We start from the raw sequence: 27,073 nt of genomic DNA on the forward strand, positions 1-27,073 counted from the left end.
TCATATTTTTTTTGTGTAATAAATTCAGACATTAAACATTTATTTGTTTTGTGTGTGTGTGTGTATGTGTGTGTGTGTGTGTGTGTGTGTGTGTGCAGTTGATATAAGGAGTACATTTTTCACCAATTGGATGCTGAGCGAAAACGAGACAGCTGTGGTTCTCCTAGAGGTCACTAGAGGTCATTTTCTCCAGCGACGTCCAGTTTGACAAAAGTCTCTGGCTGCAGTGAAATGGCTGCTATGGGGGCCAACATCATCACACAGGAATCAAATGTGGCTCATTGAATCCACAAGAGTCTCAGCTTTCCAGTCAAAGCCAACTGATGCAGCTCCAAGACTGTTTAGGCCCCAGTCTGCACACACACACCATTTTACAACAGGCCAAGTCTAAAACAATATCATCAAATTATTCCTACTGCGAAGCTTAGTGGCAAAATAAATTAATGTGGTAAACGTCAACTGAAATATCCAAAAATACAATACAGTTTACACCTAGCCAGTAGCCAGTGGTGGCAACAGCAAAGTGTCCAGACCAGTCCCAGCTGGCCTAACCCTGTGGTAGAATGTGATGGAAAAAAATTTCCATTACTCTCCCCTTTGGTAGTGCGTCACCTGATCGCCCTGAGGTGCGAGCCGCCACTGGAACCAGTTAACTACAACTGGAAAAATATCACTGTAATTACACACGGTCGGGTGGAGGCAGCAGGTGTACCACAAACAAAACAAAAGCAGAAGATACTCCGCCCATGCACGAGTGTGTGTGTGTGTGTGTGTGTGTGTGTGTGTGTGTGTGTGTGCACAGTTTCTGGTAAAAGGTCACGCAGGCCCCCGAGAACACGACTAAATGTTTAATGGCGGCTATTCATGTGCTCACACGCTGCTCAGATCAAACAACACAAGTCTCATGACTTCATTTGTGATCTCAGTTGTAAAGGAACAGGACAACTTGTGATATTTACTTTTTGTCTGTCTCACCCAGAGTCAGACAGGAAGACTGACAGTTTCATCTCTGTGCATCCATTATGCATTAAGAGCGGCTCAGTGAATCAACTTCATGGCCTGTTTTTTAAACTCAGTCTGAATCTATCAAAACCTCTAGTTTCGGTCGTCTTCCAGGTTTCAGCCTCAGGCAGGGATTTAAAGTCTAATGACGGCTGGCGTAGATATTTCTGGCTTGGTGAGATAAAGCAGGACATCATCTGCAAATAGGGATATCTGCAGACGTTTGATATTTGCAAGCTAGTTTCAGGGGCAGTTTAGTCCCTGGAGCCCAGCTAACTGGCCTTTCAACCCCCAATCGATTCGTCTGTGACAGCCGAGCATCACAGTCATCAACTGGCAACCTGATCGCAGGTCCAGCTGTGGAGCCACGAGCACAGGGCCGAGGACAACAGGCTCTTCACATCACATGCCGTCATTTCATCTCGAGTGATTATAATCTTATTTATGGCCCACAGGCCCTCCTGAGGGAGATCTGTGCGCTGCAACGAGGTGCTGCGTTTTAATCTTGCCTTGCAAAAGCCACTTTAATAAAAGGCTTTTGCAACCTGAGGCTGCGTTCAGACGATCTTCACAAGCAACACAAGGACTCTAATCACTGATTTGACCTTTAAGTTTTCCATTTTATAACCGTGAATTTAGTTTTCTTGCATTTAAAAAAAAAATCTAATTTTCATGTAATTTCGCTTATTTTTGCGGAATTTACTTTGCAAATTTGTTTTTTGAAATCATTTGTACTAATTCCTAGATGTCGCTACAACACAAAAATATATACAAATTATTATTTTAACATGATTTTTAATCTCACCGCTTTGAATTTATAAAGTATGACACCTGGATAATTCCATAATGAACACAAACCAAAATGTCTTTTCATGTCAGAGTCATTTCCTGTCGGGGTCCGGAAACAAGTTGTCGCTGTGTGTGTGTGTGTGTGTGTGTGTGTGTGTGTGTGTGTGTGTGTGTATGTGTGTGTGTGTGTGTTACAGCCAGTCACACAGCCTTTTTAGAGTTCCTACAGTGGGATGAGACGTAACAGCAATCCAACCATTCCATCGCGACTCACACACACACACACACACACACACACACACACACACACACACACACACACATTTTAATACTGTTACATCACTGTCTTGGCTTGTCACAAGGTCTTTCATTGTGATAACAGAGGACGTTTCAGTCACTTCAGTTCAGGGCTGCAGCTGCAGCAACTGACCAACTCAGTTCTTCAGATTTCTGCCACTGGAAATGTCACTTTCAGAAGTTATTTTACCTCCTGCAACTCTGTTCTCCTGCTGCACGTTGCTGTGTGTCAGGTTTTGTCCTCATGTTTTCTCAGCCAGGTGTGTCCTTAAGATATTCTTCATCACAGTGGTAACCTCATTAAAATACGAAGAAATTAAAAAAAAAAAAAATTAAAAAAGGGGGAAACAAGAATTTAGGATATTCACATTCATTCTTACCCTGCGGCCACCTGCCAATTAACAGAAATACAAACCTGTGCAACAGGTCAAACTTGTCCTCCATCCATCCCAAATTGCCTCTTCTGTTGTCCAGGTGATTCCCCTTAGTCACACCTGATTCCTCGCTGGCCAATAGGATGAGCCCTAGGACCCTGGCTGAGGGGGGGTCGACTACCCCTTTATAAGGCTGAACACCGACTTCTGCCTTCCAGAAAAACACCGATGAGCAGCAGCCATGGATTTCTTTAAAAACATGCTGGGTGAGCATTCTGACGCTGTGGAGAAGGCCGTGGAGGCAGCAGGTGAGTCCTGGGTGGGTTGGAGACATGGAGGAGACAGGAGGTCAAGCTGGCAGATTAGGACGTGGTCCATGCTCAATGTCGAACAAGCTGTTTTTACTTAAATTTAGCAATCTCGATCTCCTGTCCAGTGTTACATAAGATCCATTGAAATCTCTTGGTGTTTAATGTGGTGGTGTGATCACGTTCCTGCTGAGCTGCTGTTTTGCCATCTCACTGTTTTGTGTTTTGCTTTGCAGAACAGCTCAGATTTGCAGAACAGTTTCAGAATTTGGAGTTCCAGGAACTGATGCACTATGGTCAGGTATCTGGACAGTGGTTCAGCATTACCTAGACCACAAATTACACACCATAGATTTTGCATTGGTGGCAGACGACTTCCTATGAGACTGACACAAGTTTGTGTCCAAACATGCTGAGGAGTCCATTTGAATTGAATTATGCAAACCTCCCTATTGCTCAGGTTTTCAATCTGTTCTCACTTTGGAAAATTCAAAAACTCTGGTCTGGAATGTCGCACAGGAATGTGACAGGATCGCTGTGCACTGCTGTGACTTCATGAGGCAAAATGAGCCACCTGGGCATACCAGGTGGAGCCGGGCAGGCTGGAGGAGGATCACTGTAGCTCCACAAAGGGAAAAATGTCTCTTCTTTTGCCCCGCCCCTTTCACAGGGAGGTCAGAGGTCAGGTGTCTGGAGCTAGTGGGGATTCACTGTATGCGTTCTTGTGTCCATGACCAAACAAAACAAGAAGACAGTGGAGGGTGGAGAGACATTTTGAAGAAGCAGTTGACAATGACTTGGCCAAAAATGGAAAAAAAATCTCTTAAATCATGTGTAAAGGCCCTATCTATTCCACGCTTTTGACATTTTTGGTATTTATCAGCAACATTTTTGTATAATAATCCACCATCTGCCATTTTGCAACAGCTGTTAAGCCTCTGGTGGGAGCACACGCTCTATTTCAGGTTTCAAATCAGGACCATAAAATATCCCTATTTGCAGATGACATCCTGCTTTATGTCACCAAGCCAGCAGTCATTTGAGATTAAACAACTGCATGAGGCTGAAACCTGGAAGATGACAAATACAAGAGGTTCCAGTAGAAAATGTTTAAAAAACGTTTAAAATACAGGCATTTGTGTTGCCACAAGGTTAAAGAGTAGATCTTCAAATAATGCACACAAATTGTTTTAATCTACCTGATGGACAGGGTGTACAAAACTGACTTTCAGACACTTTCCTGTGGTTGTCCAAACCTCTGGTACTCAGTTTGTTGCCTTCCATAACACCCCCACCACCACACACACACACACACACACACACACACACACAACAAGATTTGGTTTTATTTGGAAATAATATGCAGCCGTGGTCTTGATTTTCCAAAACAGCTAGCAATCAAATACAAAACCAAAAAAAGAAAACAAACAAAAAAAAAATCATATTATTTTTGTTTTTTATGAACTTGTCTTCCCTTTAGTAGCTCCTTCGATTCCACAAGGCACTGTGTTGTGGATACTGAGCCAACTGAGTTTGTATGCTGACTTTCTTTAGTCGCTGCATTTTCATACTTCTGCAGTGTGGAAACACTATATGAACTCAAAATGAACCTGCTCAGTCTGAGTGTATAGTGGGGCTGAAACATTCATTCAAATATTATTAAAATTGCAATATGGCCATGTGCAATTGCCAAAACACAGGAGCTGCAATTTTTTAATAAAACAGTGCTGTAAATTAGGACACTACAGAGATGCCCTGGACTACAAATTGTACTTTCCACCTATAAGAAAACATGTTTGTTTAGTGCAGATTCCAGCAAAAATCACACCATCATATTTTTACCAGCTCTTTAAGAGAAAATAAAAATGATGAAATATGTATATTTTTGGCATATCATTTAGTTGTTCAGCTGTTGTGTTTCTCTGATGTGGTGGTAAGCTTTGACCTGCTTGTGCTGCAGCTGGTTTTGTCAAGGACAAGGTGAAGGACCTGGCAGCAGAAGAAGAGAAGCCAGCAGAAGGAGCAGAAGGAGCTGCAGCCGGGGAAGGAGGTACGGGAGCTGGCAAGGCTTTGCAGTCGGGCTGCAACTATTTTCATTATTTTCATTGCCAAAAGATGTATCAACAATTTCTTACTCACTGAATTTGCATGTCGAAATACATTTTAATCCACACCTTTTTCCTGTCTGGAAAACTGAACAATAGCACAATTAGAATAATTATTTATTAGTCTCTGTTTAACTTAGCTTTACTCTTATCTGTATCTTATTTACCCATCATAAAGTTTCATAATTATCATGTTCTCCAGGTCTCAGTTTGGTCGACAGCCTGAGCAATGTTGCTGAAGACCTGTCCCCAGACAAATAGGACCACAGAAAGCCTGAAGAAGAACCTGGCGCTCACCTGCAGCCTCAGTCCAGGGAGGAGATCTGACATCTTAGCTGTTAAAATGATGACATTCTGACTGGTAACGCAGAAGGAAAGCTGCATTCCTGTTCCATCGTGACGGGGCCCAACCAGACAGGCTCCAATGGTGTTTTGAAATATTGCACCTTGGTAAAAAAAAAAAAAAAAAAAACACTGAAGTTATTAGTTGAGTTTTCAAACATTTTATTGTGAAATTGGAGAGTAAATTGTTGCTGTAAAGTGAAAATAAATGCAAAATATTTCAGTTGGCAAGCTTGGTTTTCCCTTCACTTCTCATTCAGTAAAGTTTTCTCCTCTGTTCGTCCACTGGTTTGGTTAATATGGGTAGCATTTCATGTTAGCTTAGCAGAAAGACTTGAGGTCTATGGGAGTCGTTAGCCTGGCTCTGTCAAGGTGAAAAAATAAACCTCATAACAGTGTGTGTTTCAAATCCACACGATCCACTGTGAGAATCAGACTTTATTCATTCACTTTGACAGAGCCAGGCTAATGACTCCTATAGACTACAAGTCTCTCTCTCTCTCTCTCTCTCTCTCTCTCTCTCTCTCTGATATCCAGATTCTTTCTCCTCCCTCCATCTCTCTTCACTCTTTTATTTAAATGCCTCTTCACCCCTTCCCTCTCTCTCTCTGTCATCCTGTGTTTTTGCCTTTTGTTAAATAGGAAACACAAACCACCGACTGAACAAAGGGAGGATACACAATGTACACACACACACACACACACACACACACACACACACACACACCTATTCATTCCAGCCCCACCTGTGAGCCACACCTGTCCTGAACAATAAATTATTGAGGAGTGATGCGGCTGATCTGTGACGCTCAAAATATTTTAAAGCCATTTCACGTCTGGCCGGTCCCTCAGCCAGGTGGACGCTCGCCTCAGCCAGGTGAGGACGCTCGCCTCGGCCAGGTGAGGACGCACACCTCGGCCAGGTGAGGACGCTCACCTGGCTGCCCTCCTGTTATTTTGTTTTGGCTGTTTTGGACTCTGAGGAACTGGAACATGATTTTTATGATCTGCAAAAAACTTCCCTCAGCTGTAACATGAGCTGACCTGCAGGAACAGCTGACACATCGTCTACATCAGAGGCTGAGACCCCGAGGATAAACAGATGTTAATGAGCTAACACACTCAAGTGAACCAGGCCAGGCACACACACACACAAACACACACACACAGACAAACACACACAGACACGAACTGGTGGAACAGGTCCAGCCCGTCCTCCCTCTGTCCCCTGTCCTTCCTCCCTCTCTCTCGTTGCCCAGGTGATTCCCTTGAGCCACGCCCCATCTCTTGCCAGCCAATAGGGCGCGGCCTGCGGGCAGGCAGAGGGTGGCGAGGGTACAGCTCTTCATAAGCAGCCTGCGCCATAAACAGGCAGCCAGTCCAGGCAGACAGACAGACAGACATGAACTTCGGTAATTTGCTGGGAGGCAAGGCCGACGGCCTGGTGGACCAGGCCGTGGACGGAATCGGTGAGTCCTGGGTGGGGAGGCAGGGGGTGGGGGGAGGGGGGAGGGGGGTACAGGATTGGATGTGGGGGGTCGTGTCCCCTCCACCCTGATACACAGCACAAAAAGGAGAATCTTGGTGTTGCAGTGTCACACATAATCGATTGATGATTGATGGGTGGATTGATTTGGAGGCTCATGTGTGATCAGTTCATATTCATGATGATGAGCAGTAAACAGGCTGAGCCGTGTGGAGTGACAGCGAAGGCGGTTTCAGACCTCGCTGTGCTTTCAGTCGCCGTGTCTGACCAAGAGAAGGAGCAGCAACAGGAAATGAGCTGGTTACTGCCTGTCAGCTGATGATGGTCAGAATGGGCTTTTAAAAATCGGACCAAAAGAATGTGTGTGTGCTTGTTTCTGGCTTTGTGAGAACACACAGTTTCGGTCATGAATCTGCAGATGTAATACACCTAACACACCAAAATGAGGCAGACCTGGAGGCTGCATCACAGCACAACACTGAGAAAACACCGAGGAGAAAATAGATTTCTCCCTTTGGATCGGAGCTCGTAGAGTCCCGGGCCGAAGACGAGCTGCTGCTGCTGTTTTCCAGCTGTTGGCTGCACAGTGAACCCGTGCCAAACTGCTTTAACTTATGCTTAGCTTTAAATTATGAATTAAAAGTCATTATTCCCCAGAGCATCTATTTCATTACCTGACCTGCAACTTTTTCTACAAAAGCGCTCGTGTGTTTAAGCTGCTTTCTGTGACCTTTCCCTGATATTTACCCCGCACTGTACGTGTTTCAGCAATAACTAATGAAATCAGTGTTTGCCGTTCGTTCACCGCGGCTTGTTCTGAGGAATAATGACTTTTAATCCATAATTTATGCAAGAAAAAACATAACAGCTGCTCCCTCAGGTTCTTCTGCTCCTGTTTTCAAACAGTTCTTCCTTGCTGGATATTTTTCCTGCTTTTCACGTCATTGATCCTGAGTGGATCTCAGGTTGTGCAGTTCTCTGGTGTTCAGGCTTAAAGCAGCAGGAACCTCCACTGGAACAAAGGACACAGTTTACAGTTTGTTGTTGTTGTTGTTGTTGTTGTTGGGAGGCCTGCAGCTCACACACTCGGCCTGATGGATCCGGTCCGGCCACATTCCTGACTGCATATTCATTCCTCAGTGAAAACACACCGGGCGCTGCTTTACACACTTTAACACGTCAGAGTGACAGCAAATCAAAAAGTCACACACCCTCACATTTCATTGGACCGTCTTTGATGACGGCATGCGTTCACCGTGGCGTCGTTTTGCTCGGCTCATGCTGTGTCACAAGATTTATTTCCATCTAGAGTCGCATTCATTTTTCACCAAGATCTTGTGTTGATGATGGGAGAGTCGGCGCGTCCAGCACATCAAAACCCCCTGATGGAGAAACCTGGTCGTTCAGTTCCTTCAGGAGGTCAGCTGACCTCATCACGCTGCTGAACCTCAACCCGAGCACCTGAAGCAACCCCAGATCATCACACTGCCCCCTGCAGGCTGGTGCAGCTAGGCATGATGGCTGAAATACATGAATCACTGCAGGGCTCTTAGCTGTTGGCTCAGTTAAATCCAGGTGGGGACTGGGTTTTGTTTTTTTTTTTTTTTTTGGCCACCCGGGCTCAGGTGTGTAAACTCTGTAGATTCATGACTGAAACTGTGTGTTTGGTCAGATTTATGCAGCCCTCAGCCCTCAGCCTCATCTCCATCTAAATCCATGTTGCTGCTCTTGGTGCCGCTCGGGGCCGGCGGGGCGACGGGGCCCTCAGTGTGACCCACTTCTGTTTTTGGAAATTTAAAAAACTTAAACAGAGCGGGCTGTTCCTCACAGCAGAGAGTTGCTGCTGCCTGGATACAGAAAAGATGAAACCAGGTGAAAAGCAGCGATCAGCAGGGGTTGTTAGAGGGAAATTCAGCTGAGAACGATGGAAGGTGGAGGTGAAGAATGCCCTCTTCCTCCTCAGGGTTAGGAAACTCGTGGTTGGTGTGTTTGTCTCTGGCGCTGTGTGACCTCTGACCTTCTGCCTGCCTGTTTTGCAGCCGGCGTTGCCAAGGTCAAGCTGAAGGACATGTTTGGAGGAGGCGGTGATGAGCAGCAGGAGGCGCAGGAGGGAGGAGCCAAAGGATCTGATTCCTCAGGAGGAGGAGGAGGAGGAGGCCTGTCGTTTATGGGCGGTGACAAGAAGGAGGAGAAGCAGAAGGGAGAATATGAAGATTTATTTTCATTTGGTGAGAAGAAGGAGGAAGACGAGGGGAAGAGGGAGGACAAGGAGTCCAGCAGCGGAGGAGGAGGAGGAGGAGGTGTGTATGTGTGTGTATGTGTGTGTATGTGTGTGTGTGTGTGTGTGTGTGTGTGTGTGTGTGTGTGCAGGGAGTCAGTCGTTTTTATACTGAAACAAAAAGTTGAGAAACTGGTTTTCTGTTTCGCTCTTTTCACTCCTAGTATTCGATATGGCGGCATATCAGGGCCGCTGCAGGGAAACAAACAAACAAACAAACAAAAAAACAGAATTGTAAATTTACAAGAAAAAAAAATTATTTGCTGAGATTAAGGTGGTAAATTTATGAGGAAAAAAACCCTCAAAATTTTCACATCAAAAAGTAAGAAATTTGCAAGAAAAACAACTAACAAATTGAGCCAAAAAAGCTTCTATGATAATAAAGTTGTGAATTTATGAAAAAAAAAGGAAAATAGTTTTTCTTCTAGTTTTTTTGTTTGTTTTTTTTTTTGTTTGTTTGTTTGTTTGTTTTTGGTCAAGCTACATGGCTCCTAAATGTATGACTTTAATCTTGGACATTTTCAAGGGTGTTTTTCATAAATTTGTGAGTTTTTTTCTTAAATTTTTTTTTCCCAAACGTCCTCCTCTCTAATGGCCCTGACAGGCTGCCGTAGCAGAGACCCCGCCTCCGCTCTTCCTCATCGAGCTTCATCTCTTCTCTGTTTGTCTTCCTCAGCTTTCAACGCGGCGGCGGACGGCCTGAGTGATTTCCTGGGAGGCCAATAGGACGGCAGGAAACCCGGTGCTCACCTTCACCTTCAGTCTCCTCCTCATCCTCGGCTCCAGGCTGCCCTCTGCTGGCAGGACGCAGGAGGAGACTTTCTGCAGACGTGTTTATAATTTTGTGTTTGATTTCTGATCGGTGACGCCTGACCTCCGTGTCTGCCCTGAGCCGAGGAGAACGAAGCATCTGCCGTCATTAAAATATAATAATATAGATGTTTACCACTGGGACAGCCAATACTGGAGTAGGAAATGTCAGCTTCATTTATTTTTGAATATTTACAGCAAAATATAATTGGTCAAAAATTTAAAGTCATCCATTTGAATCAAAATCAGAAATATTATATTAATCCCCGCGTTAGGTCAGTCACAGCTGTTCAAATTCTAACGAGAAGAATTAAATTATAAGAAACAGAAAAATAAATAAGAAATATAAGAAATTGTGCATTACAAATTTGAAAAAAAAAAAAAAAAACGTGCATTAATCCTACAAAAATATTAAATGCAGAGGAAAAAAACTGAGCGTATGTAAAAAGTGGATGGATGCAGATTTGAAATAGCACTTAGAGTTTAGGCTGTCGGCTCCGCAGGTTTTCATTTTATAAACATGTTGTACTTTTTATTTTTGGATGCATGTTGTATGTGCTTTGCTGTCAGGAGGTTCCACACCTCTGACTGTAAAAAATAAAACGCTGCCACCTGTCAGTCCAGATCGACTCCGGGTGTCCATGTCAGTTTTTAAGTTAAGAGAATTAATTTTCTGTTTGACCGACATCAATAAATGAAAGAACTCACAGCTGCATGTGTTCTGTTTCTGTTGAATGATTTTCTCATCAATTTGCATCTTTAATCTCAGATTTTCTGAGTTTTTCCTCATAAACTTGGGACATTTATAACCAATGACTTTAATCTCGGAGAATATCAGAATCTTTTGTTTAAATTTCCGACTTTAATCTCGGAGATTCTGAGCGAATGTGAAGAGCAAATTCTGTTTTCATTTTTGTTTCCGGCTGACAGGAACATGTGAACCTCTGACCTTTGACCTCCTTACAGACGGCCACTTTTTGTTGCTGGTTGATGATGATGATGATGATGATGATGATGATGCTGATGCTGACCTCAGTCCAGTCTCTCAGTAAATCTTCATCAGATGCACAAACGTGAAGCTTCGTTCCCACCTGCCCCCCTGGCCTGTAGAGATGCTGCTCCTCCAGTAGGGGGAGCCAGAGGCCGGGTCCCAGCACTGCGGGTTCACCTCATTTGAACTAGAGGAGCTGCTGCTGTCAGCCAATCAGAGGCCAGCACAGATATGACTCCGTTTATCTTTGACCATGAACATCCTGAGGACCTTTATTGTGACGGGGAAGCAGAGCAGATCTGCAGCCTCAAACACCTGAAACCCCATTTCCCCGTTAAACTGATTAAACTGATTAAACTGATTAAACTGAGGCGACACGAGCAAGAAATCAGATAAGACAGACCACAAAATTAAATTAAACTAAATACACTAAACAAATAAATAAGTTAGTAAGTTAATAAATAAATAAAATAGTGATTTTTGTTCTAAGGGCAACATAAAGCCTTTCAAAACAAAAGCCTGCCCAAGAGCTCCTGGGTTTCAACCAGTGATAGAGACGTGACCAAACACACACAAACACATAAACACACACACAACTCTGTTTGTTTGTTTGTTTTTATTTGTTTTGTTTTTGGTAGTTTGATTCGCTTTAACGAAAAGGCAGTAAAAACTCTGACATAGAATCCAAAAACAGTTTAAATCAAGGCTGATATAAAGAAAATAAACATTTTACTCCTTTTTGTTCCCACATTCCTAAAACAAACCCCCTCCCCCACCCCTCCACACCGCCCCCCCACCCCGCCCCCACCTGCCCGCCCTGAGAGATGAAGCAGAGCAACCAATCCAGATTATCTGTGGATTATTCGACACGCGGCGCTCAGGAAACAAAACGGCGATCTGAAGCGATGAAGTCTGGCAACGCGGCCCAGAGAGACCACGCCGCTGCTCCGCCCCCAGTTCTGATTGGTCCAAACGGACTGCGGTGGGCGGGACATACAGGAACGCCGGCGACAGCTTTTTTTGTTTTGTTTTGTTCCTTTTTTTTAATTTTTCGCTACATAAAAATCTGTCCCTTTTCCAAACGTCCCTGAAGGTCACGTCGCGTCTTCGTCGCTTCAGAACCCGTTTCTGACGCCGGGGAAACTCTGAGGGGAGACTCTGGGTCCAAGTCCACTTCCTGTTGATTGGGATTTAAGCGGTCGGCGCCCGGTGACGCCGCGCTCATCTCACCTGGTGTTTATCGCAACCGCTGAACACAACAACAAGCATTTTGTATTTTTCTGAAGGTCCAGATAAATCCGACTCAGAGGTGAATGATGAAACTGGCGGCCGTTAAATGCAAATAAATCCAGACTGAATGCTGTTTGTATCAGGAATTATTATTTTCTTAACCAATAAACCGCCTCTGCCTGTCGTAAAAATATTTTCTTAAATGAACAGTTAAGACTTTAACTTTGTGACGTTGGTGTGTGTTCTGCTGCTGAGGTGAACGCAGCGTCGGTGAGGCGAGCTCTGCATGAGGCCTCTGAACCTGATGATCCAGGCTAACGACTCCCATAGACTTCAAGTCTTTGTGCTAAGCTAACAGGCGATGCTACCCATAGGGACTGAACCAGTGGACGTCCAGAGGTGGAGACGGTGTCCAACATCTGGTCTCAGTCTGGGGAAAAGTCGGGAAAAGGAGATTTTACCCAAAATGTTGGAATACTTCTTTAATTTGGAACCAAATTTAGAGCCAAACCCAAATTCACCCGAAGAACCTGGAGTTAGAAAGCAGGGAACCCGCTGAGGAACGTGGGAACTCATCGCCGAACGTCCAAACAAGTAACAGCTAAAGTCAGTCGGCTTTGTGCGTGCACCAAAATGGCGGCCCTACGGCGGCCGGCGTTTCTATTTAAAGAGACAGTCCTGAATCAAAGCGAGGCACGAGTGCACTCCTTTATCCGTTATATAAAAAGAAAAAATAACTATACAAGCTCTCGTATTGTGACCTATAGAATATATATATATATTTATGTATTTGTCTCAGTGTGCTGCAGACCAACACTGAGCCTTGGGAGAACCCCCAGGCGTTAAGGCTTTGTGTTTCATCTGATTCATCATTAATATGCACCTGTAAGTGATGAGTGCGACTCTGCGTCTGGGTAGATGCTGCAGGGGGCGCTCAGGCGCTCGGTGATCACCGGGAAGCAGCGCGGCGAGGGAGCGAGGGCGAAAGCTGTCCAACCCAAGAGTTTTGGCGTTTTTTTTTTTTTTTTTTTTTTTGGTTTTTGTTTTTTTTTTTCAGCTCCCTTGAGAAGAAGATAACAGGAACAGCTTTATGGAGGAGAAGGAATGACAAAAACAACAATCTTTCCATTTTAAGAAGAAGTGACGACGCGCACGGAGACCCGCGGGGGGGGGGGCGTCTTCGCGTGCTCGCTTTTCTGCTCGTGTTTTCCACTCATTTCTTTTTTTTTCTTTCTTTTTTACGTGTTCTTGTGCAAAACTGTAAACTTTGGATACGCTGTGTGAAGGCTTTAGAGGCTGAGAGAAATTCCTACAGAGGTCAAGAAAGGTCGAGGAGGAAGGAGGAGGAGGAGGGGGGAGGGATGGGGGACGGGGAGCAGGCAGACAGAGTGATGGACGCCTGTCTGTCTGTCTCTCTGTCTGTCTGCCTGCCTGTCTGTCTGTCTGTCTATGTGAAGGTGAGACCGGCCTCGTTGTAGACCTTGAAGACCTTCTCGATGGCGTTGACGTACGCCGCCGTCCGCAGGTCCAAACCCAGGTTGTACTTATTGGCTGTTCGCATGATTTGCTGCGAAGGAGAGAGAGAGAGAGAGATGAGGAAGGATGGAAGGAAAGGAGGAAGAGGAGGAGGAGGAGTGATTGGAAAGGGAAGAGGAGGTGATGAATGAGGGACGGAGGCAGGGAGGAGGAGGAAGGTGGAAATGTGAAACGATGAAGCAGGAAAGACGGAGAGATTAAGGAGGGAGGGAAGGGAGAGGAGGAAAGAAGGAAGGGTGGAGAAAAAGAAGAGGATATGAGGGAGGGAGGGAGGAGAAAGAAAGGAACGAGACCAAAGGAGAGAAAAAGAAAAAACACCAGTCATTTCTGCTTCTCATCTTTTCAGGTGAGATGAAAAAAAACAACAGAAGTAAACCATCGATCTGCAGTGTGTGTGTGTGTGTGTGTGTGTGTGTGTGTGTGTTACCCTGGCAGAGCGCTCCATGGTGTAGGCGAGTCCTGAGTGCACGATGTCCTTCTCAGACGCTCCCTGCAACCAAAACCAGAGCCGCTGAGCAAACAACAAAACATTCAGAGTCGAGTCGAACGTCGTGAGATAGAAGATCTCCGAGAGCCGACTCTGCCTGTGTGCTGATTGGACAGGCTGGCCTCTAACAGCTCTAACAGCCAATCAGAATGAAGCACCTGGAGGATCCTGTCACCTGGTTGGTCTCATGAAAACACTTCAGCTGATTCAGCTGTGTGTGCTGTTATTTTAATGCACTTTATTTTGAATTTTTGTTGTTATTATTTACTTTATTCATGTAAATCACACAGTAAAGTATTAAAATTCCTTTAAAAGTTAACAACAACAATAATAATGTTGTTATTATTGTTGTTATGATCAGTGGTAGTTGTAGTTGTAGTCGTGCACTCACAGCGACCCGGGCCTGGAACTCAGATGTTGGCACGATGGGAATCGAACCGCCGTGTTTCCCAAACTTCCTCTCTAGACTCTCCTGCACAGACACTGGAGAGAGAGATTAGATTAGATTAGATTAGATTAGATTAGATTAGATTAGATTAGATTACATGTTTATTGCCATTTGCACAAATACAAGAAAGTATATGTACATTGCAATTTTAGTGCAGACAGCTTTACAGATTAAGAAAATATCACAAAATGTCTCTAAAGTACATACAGAAGTAGAAAAACGAAACAAAAAACAAATGCACTTGGATAAAGGATAAGGCATCTGAGAGAAAATACTAATAAATAATAAATAAATAAATAAATAAACAAATAAACAAATATATAACCAAGGTGACTTCAGTTACATGTCCTGAGAGAGCGGCTGAAGAGTAAGAATGTCGATTAATAATACTGCACATTGTCTTGACCTGTGATTTCTACCTGTCCATTGAGAGAGAGAGAGAGAGAGAGAGAGAGAGAGAGAGAGAGAGAGAGAGAGAGAGATGGTGATGACAGCACTAACATGCATGCACCACTAGGGGGCGAACATGAGCAGCAACAGATCAGAAGTTGAGCCGCAGAGGCCGAGCAGAACAAACAGCCGTCGTTTTATTGTGAAGGAGCCAAACGCCCGGTTCAGCGCCCGGCATCACGTTTAGATTTCTGTGAGGGAAGCGAGCGATCTGAGCGGCGAGCCTTACTGAGGAGGTGGTAGTTTGAATCCCTCTCGTATTTGAAGGTGAGGCGGCCGTAGCTCACGTGGTTCAGGTTCTTCAGCCACTCGAAGTAGGAGACGGTCACGCCGCCGGCGTTCAGGTACAAGTCCTGCAGACGAGAGCACAACGTCAAGGTTCGGTTTGTGTGTGTGTGTGTGTGTGTGTGTGTGTGTGTGTGTGTGTGTGTGTGTGCATGTGCAGAGCTGATTTCACACACCGGGATCACCATGATGTTTCTCTCCAGGAAGATGCGGTCGGCGTCGGGCGTCGTCGGCCCGTTCGCTCCCTCGGCGATGATCTGCAGGTGACACAGAAGACAGCGTGTGGCGTTCACTGACCCCGAGAGACTGGGACAAAACAGCAGCACAGAACAGAAAACACACATGAAGAAAACACTGACTGACGGGGCAGCAAAGGGACGACATTTTCTTTAAACTCACTCATGTTGTGACATTTTGTCTTGTACAGTTCTGGACTGTCAGACGATATTCAGCTTAATGTGTTTCCATCACTAATCAATAAGAAATACTGAATAATTAATAATAAGTATTCCTTTAAGACAGGAGCTGAGCCTCTGCTCCTCAACATCATCATCACTGCTACTTCCTATTAGATTTAGTGTGTGTGTGTGTGTGTGTGTGAGTGTGTGTGAGTGTGTGTGTGTGTGTGTGTGTGTGACCTTGGCCCTGATCTTGTGGGCGTTGGCCTTGGTCAGCTGCTTCTCGCTGGCGGCAGGAATCAGGATGTCGCAGTCGGCCTCCAGGATGTTCTCCTCGTACGGCGTCGAGTTCGGGAAACCGACGATGGTGCCGTTGGCCTGGCACGAGAAAAAAAAAAAAAATGTTTTTTTGTCGTTTATACTCTGGTCACAAGCCGGTTATCTGCTCTAAACGCAGAGACAGGAGAAACACGTCACAGCAAACGCCAAGATGCCGACCACAAAGACAGGAGAGAGAACAAGAAATGAGGAAATCTGATTATTGTGTTCAGTTTTACCAACCAAACACAATAATGAACAAATGAATGAATGAATGAATGTTTTATTTCAGTCATTTCAATCAGTTCAAACCGTGTCGGATCACATTTTATACTGGACTGATCCCTAAACTACTTTGATCCAGTAAAGAGTTCAGGTCTGTGACATGATCTGTCCACTAGGTGGCAGCCTTGCCCTTTCTAAACACACTGATGTGTGTTGCAGCTGCACTGAGGCCGTAATGAGTTAATGATAAAAATAAACTTTATTTAAAGCTTCAGTGTGCCACTTGAACCTAATAACACAAACAGAGCACATCACAGCCACAGCCAATAGGATTACTGATCAATACCAATATTGATCCATAACTGAGATCTCCAGCCTTTCAAATTAATTTCCCTGCCTGCACTTTGTTTTGGACCTAAAACACTCCAAGACGTGTTTCAGATCCACCTGAGCCGCCATGAGAATCAGGCTAACAACCCCCATAGACTTCAAGTCTTTACGCTAAGCTAACAGGAAATGCTACTAACAGGGTCTGAACCAGTGGACGTCCAGAGGTGGAACATCTGGTCTCAGACTCGGGAGGGAAAAGGGGATTTTACCCAAAAAGTTGGAATGTTCCTTTAAATGACTCAGACACGCTGTGGGTGAACGACAGCACGATTTATCCCCGACATGACCTCTGACCTCTGACACCCTGAGTCGGCCCCGACACAGAACACCTGGCGGTACTCCAGTACGAGGCGTTTCCCCGGTAACAGCTGAGGCGTTTCCCCGGTAACAGCTGCGGCCCTCACCAGTTTGTAGTCCTCCAGCTCTTTGGGGTCGATGCCGCTGGGGTTCCAGATGCTCCCGTCCACCTCGCCGATGCCCACGCACTTGGCCCCGAAGCGGTGCAGGTAGCGCATCGTGTGGAGACCCACGTTACCGAAACCCTGCGACACAACCAGAGCCCAGTTAACACCTGGACAACACGACACAGGTAAGATAAACCTTTAGAGAACACACACAGCAGCGATTTTACAAAAAGCCTGGGACAGTAAAACAAGAAGTATTTATTAATACAAACATATTTATTAATATTTACAGTTTTTTAGAATATTTCTTTAATTTTTTGGACAAGAAGCTGCAACAAACACAAGCGTCTTCATCGGCTGAAGGAGCAATCTTCTTTAAAAAAAAAAAAAAAAAAAAAATCTGAAAGAAACAAAGGGAGTTTTGTTCAGACGGTCACATAAAACCTTTCAAAATAAAAGCCCGTCCGTGTTTTGCTGCTCGGGTCATGAAACTGGTTTTGCTTGTTGGCGACGGAGCCGAGACATTAAAACCCTCCAACGGGCCTCACGCAGGCACGACTTCACATTTTGGTTTTACATTTTTTTTAAGGTGCCAGACCGACGCCCCGCCCTCGGGCAAGGCATCAGCGCCGACAGAGACGCCGCAGCTCATCGGACGAAACGGAGAAACGAGACCTCGGATACGGTGTGTGTGTGTGTGTGTGTGTGTGTGTGTGTGTCTGTGTGTGTGTGTGTGTGTGTGGCTCGTCTGCCATCGATCAAGCGGAGCTGCTGTGGTTTGTCAGATGAGTCACTGATGACTCACCGCACAACACTCCCAAGCAGAGAGCATGATGGGAAATGTGAGGAAGGAGGGAGAGAGGAGGAGGACAGAAAAACGAAAAGAAAAAGTTTTATTCTGTCCATGTTCGGTGTTTGAAGGCCGAACCTGACAGACAGACAGACAGACAGACAGGCAGACAGGCAGACAGACAGCTTTGGGTCAATTTGGGATCAATACTTTATTGATCCCAAATTGGGAAAATCTTTAGTCTGAATTGGAGTTTTCTGCCTGGTTTCTGCCGACATGCAGCCCAAAGTTCAGACTGAATCTGAACATAATAAAAAAAACATAACCAGCCATTTTCTCATCTTATTTTGAAGGTGCAATAACTTTTTGAAATCTAATTCCCAGATTTCCTTGTTGGTGAAACAGAGAAACAGAGAGAAGACTGAAAACATGTTTTCTCGTTCCTGCATGAAGCAGCCAACAGCTACGATCAGCACACATATTTATAGCTCTCAAAGTGTGTGTGTGTGTGTGTGTGTGTGTGTGTGGTTTCCTGGTTTACTGACGGAGTCCTCATGGATGGTTCGCTGAGTCACACACACATTAACAGCCTCCTGCCTCTAACAGGCTGAGTGCAACATCTATCACCGCGATCAATACTCAATATCAGCCTGATCGGCTTCTGTGTGTGTGTGTGTGTGTGTGTGTGTGTGTGTGTGTGTCTGTGTCTGTGTGCCCTGCCTGGGAGAAGTGCACGAGTCTTTTAAATCAGTCTGACTGGAGAAATGTGTGTGTGTGTGTGTGTGTGTGTGTGTGTGTTCAAAGCCACTAAACGACTCCATTTCAAACGGCTGTCATCCATTTTGGATCTTAACGTCGTAATTTAGTTTCACTAAGATCTGACACCAAATGTCATTCTGGCTGTGAGGCTCCTGATCCTTAGAAAAGTTTCATTTCTTTAAAACATTTCCAACTAATATTATTTTCATAAAAGGACAATAATCGTTGAAATGCAGGATCTCTAAACTCCCCGTCTGTGAACGTCTGTGCGTCTCGCCAGCCGAGGACTCAGGACGTCCTCTTTCTCTTACAAAAGAACCAGAGCATTTTAAGAGTTTGTGCAGCCGAACCCTTCATTTAGCCCAGCAGGTGATCAGCTGATTGATACGTGGTTCTCATGTTGTTCTCTAGATGGGAACATGTGTGACATTAACATCTCAAAAGGCAGCGACGTGGACGATATCAAATGTCGGGCTCAGATCTTCTGTTCACATGAAGGATTGATTGATTTTGATCCTGAACTCTGTCACTTCCTGTCTCACTGGAAGCCCAGGTGAGGACAGGTGCCCGGCCCCTGGCCTCTGAAGCAGGGCGGTTCACAGCTACTCCTGAAGAGAACAGGATTAATAATGTCTGTGATTTAAAAGATGCTGAAGATGAATTTGATTTTATGTTTTACTGCAGCCTGTATGACCACGTGAGGGTCCCTTTACCTGAGGCCGTGCAAAACCAAACACCTGAGCTCTCCTGGGGCGATGACGGCCACAAACTGAAAGTATTTAAGACGGCTAATTTTATTTCTAAGGCCTGGAAGAGAAGGCGGCATATTTTGTTTAATTCATGCAAAACCCGAGGGGTGTATTTTGGAAGTGCCTGGATCTGGATTTGACTTTGTATGCCTGATTTAGCCCCGCCCCATATGACACTTCAATAAAAGAATCAATCAATCAAATAAAACTTTGTGAAGTCTCAGTGTTTTCTACGTCCACCTGGTGCTGTCAAGCTGCTGTTTGAAGAACGCTCAGTTTCCACGGCTGTTCGGCTGAGAGCTCCAGGTGAGAGGCCGCCCAGGTTCACGTCGCATCACCAAGCGGACATTCAGCAGAAATACCCAGGAAGTCTTTCTGAACACTGAACAATCCCTGTTCCTACAACGAGCCTACCTGCATGACCGCGGTTTAGCTTTGGTTTTTTTTGGATGACGAAGGTTGAGCGTACCTGGATGACGAAGGTCGAGCGTACCTGGATGACGAAGGTCGAGCGTACCTGGATGACGAAGGTTGAGCGTACCTGGATGACGAAGGTTGAGCGTACCTGGATGACGAAGGTTGAGCGTACCTGGATGACGAAGGTCTTGTCCTGGAAGCCGGGGCACATGCCCAGCTGGCTCATGTAGGCGGCCTCGTTGATGAAGTTCTCGATGCCGTGGAAAACTCCTCGGCCGGTGGCGGAGATGCGGCCGTGGATTCCTCCCTGGCTGATGGGTTTCCCGGTGACGCAGGCGTGAGCGTTGATGTCCTGCAAAACACAACAGACAGACAGGTGAGGAGACGCCCGGGGACGAGAGGAGACGCCCGGCTTCATCCTCGTGTGTCCGGGCTGCACGCTAACCCAGTTAGCACAATGAACGGCAGCAGGTGGAAGCTGCTAGCTTAGCTGCAAATATCTGAAGTCTGTATGATGAGGGAAAACCAAAACATAAAATGAAATCTACTAAACTATTTTTTAAACTCATTAATAACCATTTAACTTAAATAATTTCACCTTTAACCCCCTGAACCCCAAACCCGCAGGCGGGATAGAAAGACATGTATTTTTAAAAAAATCACCAAAATTCAACCGTTTATCATAGCTGGAAGCTTTAAAAACCTATTTTTTTCGTCGGAATTTAAATTTTCCGACGGTCCCTGAATGCAACATGTCCGACTTCCGTTTAGCGGTAGAAAAAAGGACGAACCTAAGCCTAAAAAAGTGATTTTTCATTCGAATAATTTTATTATACATGCTTCTTTCACTCAATCCAGATTATTCAAAAAACAGAAAATTCTGCGGTCTTCAGCAGATCTGAGACATCTTGATTGATTCAGGTGAGCCCAACAGTCGCGTGACAAAAATTCACTGAATTTCAGTGCGTAGGCAATAGTAGTAATATGGATTTTATGGAGTTTATACAGGTTGAAAAAATGTTAATATTTCAGGAAATAAATCATGTGAAGCCCTACTTTTTTTCCCTGGATCAGTGACACTTGTGGGCACCTGAAAAAATGTTCTGTACATTTATTCCAGTGTTTCTCGATTTTTGTAAAATAAATTATCAAAAAAATCAGTTTGCCTTTTTTATTTTTTTATTATTTATGGCACTATAACTCTTTCATACTGTATGAAAGACATTTTTGAATGACTCCATGTGATAGCCACAGCTGTGCTGTTTCCATAGAGGTGCAGCAGAAAAACAAGCCCACAGTGAGCCAAAATGTGAGGGGAGCAGAAAACACCCAAAAACTGCTTGGGGTTCAGAGGGTTAATACTTAAATGATTTAATTTGTATTAATGCATCACAGATTCACTGAAACCAACAAAGTTATTTCCCAGCAGCCGCGAGACCAGGGGGGTTAAAGAAAGAGTGTTTGTGTTTCAAACATATATTAGAAATATATGTTCAAAACACTGCAACCAGCCTTCATCCTCCTACACACACACACACACACACACACACACACACACAGTCCCAGGTACCAGCAGGATGAACCCAACAGCAGCGTTTCCCAGACAAACTCAGTGTTTCTCAACCAGCAGGGCTCACAGCTGCTACCGATGGACCGTCAACATTTGCACTAAAGAAACGAATCAGTAAATCAATATTTTGAGGCGAACCGCCGGCAGGCCGGGCTCAGCCGCTGGTCTCTGGACGGACAAACAAACAGGCCCGGCGCTCGCAGAGAAAACAACTTCACTGTCAGACAGAAAGAGGCTCTGCGACGGGAGCCACATTCATGTTTTTGGTGTTTGTGTTTCCTCAGATGGTGCAGATTTCATTTCACAATCAAACTCTAGAATTAATGCCAAAAGACAAACAGGAAGAGTCAGGATCCAGACGGTGGAAAAGGCCCGTCTGGAGGAGTTTCACCCTCTCATCCTCTGAAAAGTCTCATCATCTGGTTAAACGTCCGCAACCGATTTTGTTTGTTTGTTTGTTTTTTTAGAAAAAGACGTAAGAACAGAATTTCTGAAATCCCAGTCTGTAGAAAATCTTAGCGTCTCACCGGCCGAGGACTCACGTCGTTTTCTGTCTTGGATAAAAGAACCAGAGCGTCTTTGAGACTCTGTGCAGCCAAACGTCTAAACGCTGACGTGTCTCTACACCAACCTGCGTTTTCTGACAGTAAAAACTGTGTTCTCTGCACCTGGTGGGCCTGTTTTGATACAAGCTAATAATAATAATAATAATATGTTCTTTTGTGCATGTTTTGTGTGATGTTTGGTGCCTTTCTGGCCGCCTGTTGGTGGCGCTGTGATGGATCAATCTGATTTATCCTGTGGACGCTGGATATCGATGGAAAAACAAAGGTTCGTCAGATTTGACCCGGCAGTGTCTGAGGTACTTGGCCTGGCGGCGGCGCTGTGCTTTATTCAAAATGCTGGAGCCTCCAGATCTAAGTTTCGTGTAAAAGAGGCCGCAGAGGCTCAGGGACTGTGTGTGACGGACCGACCCTCAGTCCCTCAGCTCATCTGCAGTCATGTGGGATAATAATTTCAGAGACACCGCTCACAGCTATTGCAAAAATACTGGAACACCGGAAAAAATATTAAAACTCTCTGTGTCCTTTTGGTATCAGGAACCAACATCTATCCTCAGTGAGATGAAGCCAGTCCAAAGCAGTTTAACCAAAAAGAGGGTCACATGACCATTAAGCCCGAGCCACAAACGTGTACAATTTAAAACAACAACAACAAAAAAACAAAAACCAAAGCGAGAAGGTTCTGTGATGGACACCAACATGTATGTTTCTGGTTTTCCTGGAGGATTTGTCTCCTTCTCTTTGAGCTGACGTTTCAGACAGATGGAGGTTACAGCATCACAGCTGTCCCGTTTATTCAGCCCGAACCCGAGTTCACCGTGAGCTGCAGGGTTTGGGGTTTGGAGCGAAAACAAAGAAAAAGGACGTCGATGCACTTAACAGGATCTTCAGGTTTACCGTGAGAAACAGAAGGAACATGACGTCTCACGGTGAAGATTTCACTGTGATTTTAACGGATTCTGCAGAGGGACGGTCTCATCATTGATATCTGAATGTCCAACCTCTCCACGTACCGGGGACGCACGATAATGTCGACGCGTCATCGGTATCGGCCGATATCGCCTTTAAAATAAAACATCGGTATCGGCCGACGTGACGTGCCATCAGGTGAAAAAGGTCGAATCTGTCCTGGTTGTTGTCCAGATTGTCTGATCAGCATCGTCCAAACCGGTTTCAGCAGGATGAATCTTAACAGTTCAGTTTCAGAGAAAATGTTCCCGGAGAATGTGACCTTCAGAATAAGAGCAGCCATAATAAAACGTTAATTCCACTGCAGGAGAGACTCGATATTTTCTGCAATTAGGTGGAAAAAAAAACGTGCATATATCTGTATCGACCAAATGATTTGGAAAATATTGGCCTATCAGACATCTACACACAGCAGACACTGTGGACTGTGTCCCTCATCGGCCATGTGTGCTGCTGAAGTGTCCTCGAGCAAGACCTTAAAGCCCTGGAGTCGCTCTGGACACGAGCATCAGCTAAGTTTAATAAATCTGATGTAAAACGAAAAAGCCAGAACTCAGAAAAGATTTCAGAATGATCTGACGGAGGGATGCACGTTCTACGGATTAGGGTTTTTCTCTGCTGTTTTTTTCTTTTGCTTTTTCATACGACTCGGCGTCCGTCTGCGTGCAAAGTAAGACCTGAGTCTTGGTGTGAAAACCAGTTGAGAACCACTGGTTTAGGTGGGCATTTTAGAGTTTTTTCCCCTCCCAGTAAGTTGTTCCTTGGCCTCGCTCGTCCATCTGGAGCTTACTGCAGGTCGCTGCGGATTCACAGAATGAGCAGAGAGCCTAAGCTGTAAAAACGTAAGAAGTGTAAGATGTGGGAGAGCGAGGTCAAGGAATGAGTTCGGACTAAGAAGAGAGCTGGAGCGTGAAGCCAACAACCCGGCTGCAGAGTTGGCGAAGGGCAGATCCCAGGAGGTTTACAGAGAGGAGGTTTACCTTGGACACGGGTCCCTGACATAAAAGCACGGCGGGGTCTCTCTGCCGACAGTGAACAACAAACAGCTCATTTCCAGTGTGAGGCAGCAGGTGATGCATCAGAGAGAGCAGGACGTTCTTTACTGTGACTGAGGCCCACGCCGCTGGAGCTGCCGGAGCCGCCGGAGCCGCTGGAGCCGCCGGAGCCGCCTCACCGCTCCTCGCGATAGATTCTGCAACGCTCCCGGAGGGGCGGAGCTCCGTTCGGCCACAAGACTCTCCCTCACTCGGTGTTTTGATGATGATGATGATGATGGAGAGAGTCCACAGCCTCCCACAGGTGTTCAGCTGCTTGCAAAGGCCACAACATCATCATCATCCTCATCCTCATCAAACCACTCAGAGAGCCCTCTGTGTGTCCTGTGGACGGGGGGCGTGGCCATCCTTGGAAGTGGCCACGCCCCCATCAGGATACAGACGTTTCATCACAGGATGAAGCCTCTGAAACCTGAGCAGAGTCACCAGATTTCTCTCAAAAACATGAGCTCTCCGTCACTGCAAAAACTCAAAATCTTACCAAGATTATTTGTCTTATTTCAAGTCAAAAATGTTTTATTACTAGTCAAAATATCTCATTACACTTAAAATAAGACATGATCACCTCAGAAGTAACTTGGTTTTGGACAATTGTCTCTTGTTTCAAATGAAAATTTGCTTGAAACAAGTGACAATTTGCTTGTTTCATTGGCAAAATTTGTTTCTTGTTTCAAGCTAAATTTTCACTTATTTCAAGCAAATTTTCACTTGAAACAAGTGAAAATTGTGTAAAAACAAGTTACTTCTGAGGTGATCATGTCTTATTTTAAGTGTAATGAGATATTTTGACTAGTAATAAGACATTTTTGACTTGAAATAAGACAAATAATCTTGGTAAGATTTTGCGTTTTTGCAGTGATGACCCTCTGGAGTGGGGGGGTCTGACCTTCAGCGCCGGCGGCTTCCCGTCTCAGCAGCAGTGAAGCGGCGGCGGCAGCAGCGCACCAACACACTCACACACACAGCCTTAATCACAGTAATGAACGTCTGTGGGGTTTCATGGCTTCTACATGACGTTACTGAGCTGCAGTCATGTGACAGAAATCATTCAGTCCAGGATCGGCCTTCAAACAAGTTTAGGTTTTGATTAAAGGAATATTCCAATGTGTTATCCAAAATGTCCCCAGAGACCAGATGTTGGACACCATTTTCTCCTCTGTTCCTACGGGTAGCATTTAGCATGTTAGCTTAGCATAAAGACTTGAAGTGTATGGGAGTCGCTAGCCTGGCTCTGTTAAAGCTGCCCTTTCTCACTTCCTGTTGTTTGTGTTCTTTAACATTTAAATGAGGAAAGCTGTTTGCACATGGATTTGTACATAAAAACCACTCCGCCTCTGAACTGAATTCAAACCTAAGGTGTGTGTTGCTGTTATTGTACTGCTGCTGCTGCTGCTGCTGATGTTTATCTGTTCAAATTTGTTTAAGTCTCATGAAACGACCTCACATGACCTCTACTTCCTGTCAAACAGAGCATCTTAAACAGTGACATCATCCTGCTCTAGTGGCTGTAAATTAAAACCTGCTCAAATCTTTAAACATCCTCTCTCATCCTCCTGTCCTTTCAAAATAAAGGTGTGCTCCTCTCCAAAACTGATGTCCTGCTGCTGTGCATTAGTGAATGATCCTTCCCTGCACCACGTCCCGCCATAACTTCCTGTTTCGACAGGAAATACATCAAATCAAGACAATAAGAGTCCGTTCCATGAGGTCTTTTAAGGATTTAAAATGATTAAACTTGCGGTACGGTGGCCTGGATGGGCCACAGTGTGACCTGCACTGATCGATACTGACTGGATTAAAGGGAACAGACGTCAACAAACCCGAACCTATCCTTTAATTAAAGCTGCACTTCGCCAAAGTGAGGACTGACTGACCTGAGGACCGGTTAGAACCAGCTCACAGGACACGCTGCCTATGAGACCCATGTAGACTCAACCCTCAAATTTCAAGCTTATGTTCATGTTTTTTTTTTTTTTTTTGTCAGTTCAGTCTCGAGGGTTCAGTTCTCACTTCCATGTGATTTTTACGCAGTGCACCTTTAAAGCCTTTCCTTCCAGGCTGAGACCAGCGGAAACAGGAAATGAGGGGCAGGAGGAGACAAAAGCAACACAAAAAGCGCTTCCTTGGTAAACTTAAACCCTCACTGACTAACACAGGGCTGCCAGGTCCTCACTGCAAGCTTCTGTTAGGCGTCTAATCTGAAGTAATTTCAGATTAGACGCCTAACAGATTAAAATAATCAAAAACAGTTCAAAAACGTCTTTCTACAACCATATAAAAGTATAATTATGCAGCGCAGGACTGGATGTTTGCTTTATGTCAGACTGTGCACCTTTCAAGACCTCCACGCCATCAGTTTGATTTTTCAGATTAAACACTCTGCCAATCTGTTAAACACAGGCTCCTGTACACAGATGATAAGATAATAAAGTGTTTGGTGTTTTGAGGTTATGACTCTGTTATCAGCCAGATAAGAAGCTGCTGCAGCGAGAACACAGCGAGAAACTCTGCGGCCTGCCTTCTCACCGCTGAGGGCCGACCGGAGGGTTTAATGCTTTATTCCTGAAACTTTCTATGTCCGTTTTTAGAAAAGCTTGATAAAATTTAACAATCTCTATTTTTTACCCTCAAAAACATCAAAACGCCAGGCCGGCCTGGGAGCGGCTGGACTGTCGTGTTTACTAACCACAAGACCAAATCCTGCGCAGTCCGCCTTTAAATTTCAAGCAGCTTTCTACAGATTACGTGCCATGGAGGAGGACTCGAGGACACAGAAATTCTGGGATTAAAGTCAGAAGTCCAAGAGAAAAGTTGTGACTTTAATCTCAGAACTGTCATTTTGTCTCAGAGCTCTGAGATTAAATATTCTCAGAGCTCTTTCTTGAGGCTCGTCCGGGACATTTTCAGAGTTCTTTGTGACTCTCATTCATTCATTTTAAGGTCACCTGCTCAGTGTGAATGTGTTATTAATCTAACCAAAGCAGACTGGGCTGAAACTCACATGGTGTCCCATGGTGGTGGCGTAGGTGTCGGCGATCCAGGACATCTCCCTCTCTCCGGTGCTCATGTCGGGAGCGGGAACGTCGATCCCGGGACCTGGACAGGAAGTCAAACACCAGTTTAGAAAAGCGGCCGAACTGTCCCTTTAAAAACACCAGAGCGCACACAGCGACATTATTGTCAAATAAATATGAAACATATGATGTGATATTTTGGCTTTACTGACATGGAGGAGAGAAGCAAAGCAA

At 45.0% G+C, this 27,073-nt stretch overlaps 1 protein-coding gene across 1 annotated transcript in view; it reads right to left on the reverse strand.

The window, feature by feature from the left end:
• Nucleotides 1-11,383: 11,383 nt before the first annotated feature.
• Nucleotides 11,384-27,073, reverse strand: part of LOC115373032 (glutamate dehydrogenase, mitochondrial-like) — a 29,597-nt gene continuing 13,907 nt past the window's right edge. The window contains exons 5-13 of the mRNA XM_030071256.1: nucleotides 26,827-26,921; nucleotides 19,841-20,020; nucleotides 16,954-17,091; nucleotides 15,857-15,994; nucleotides 15,395-15,475; nucleotides 15,163-15,286; nucleotides 14,427-14,518; nucleotides 13,976-14,038; nucleotides 11,384-13,579 (exon numbers count right to left, since the gene is read on the reverse strand). Coding sequence (XP_029927116.1) covers nucleotides 13,460-13,579; nucleotides 13,976-14,038; nucleotides 14,427-14,518; nucleotides 15,163-15,286; nucleotides 15,395-15,475; nucleotides 15,857-15,994; nucleotides 16,954-17,091; nucleotides 19,841-20,020; nucleotides 26,827-26,921 — 1,031 coding nt within the window. The 3' untranslated portion in view covers nucleotides 11,384-13,459. The remainder of the gene's footprint in view (nucleotides 13,580-13,975; nucleotides 14,039-14,426; nucleotides 14,519-15,162; nucleotides 15,287-15,394; nucleotides 15,476-15,856; nucleotides 15,995-16,953; nucleotides 17,092-19,840; nucleotides 20,021-26,826; nucleotides 26,922-27,073) is intronic.

This window comes from Myripristis murdjan, chromosome 15 (genome assembly GCF_902150065.1).
Source record: "Myripristis murdjan chromosome 15, fMyrMur1.1, whole genome shotgun sequence".
Taxonomy (NCBI): domain Eukaryota; kingdom Metazoa; phylum Chordata; class Actinopteri; order Holocentriformes; family Holocentridae; genus Myripristis; species Myripristis murdjan.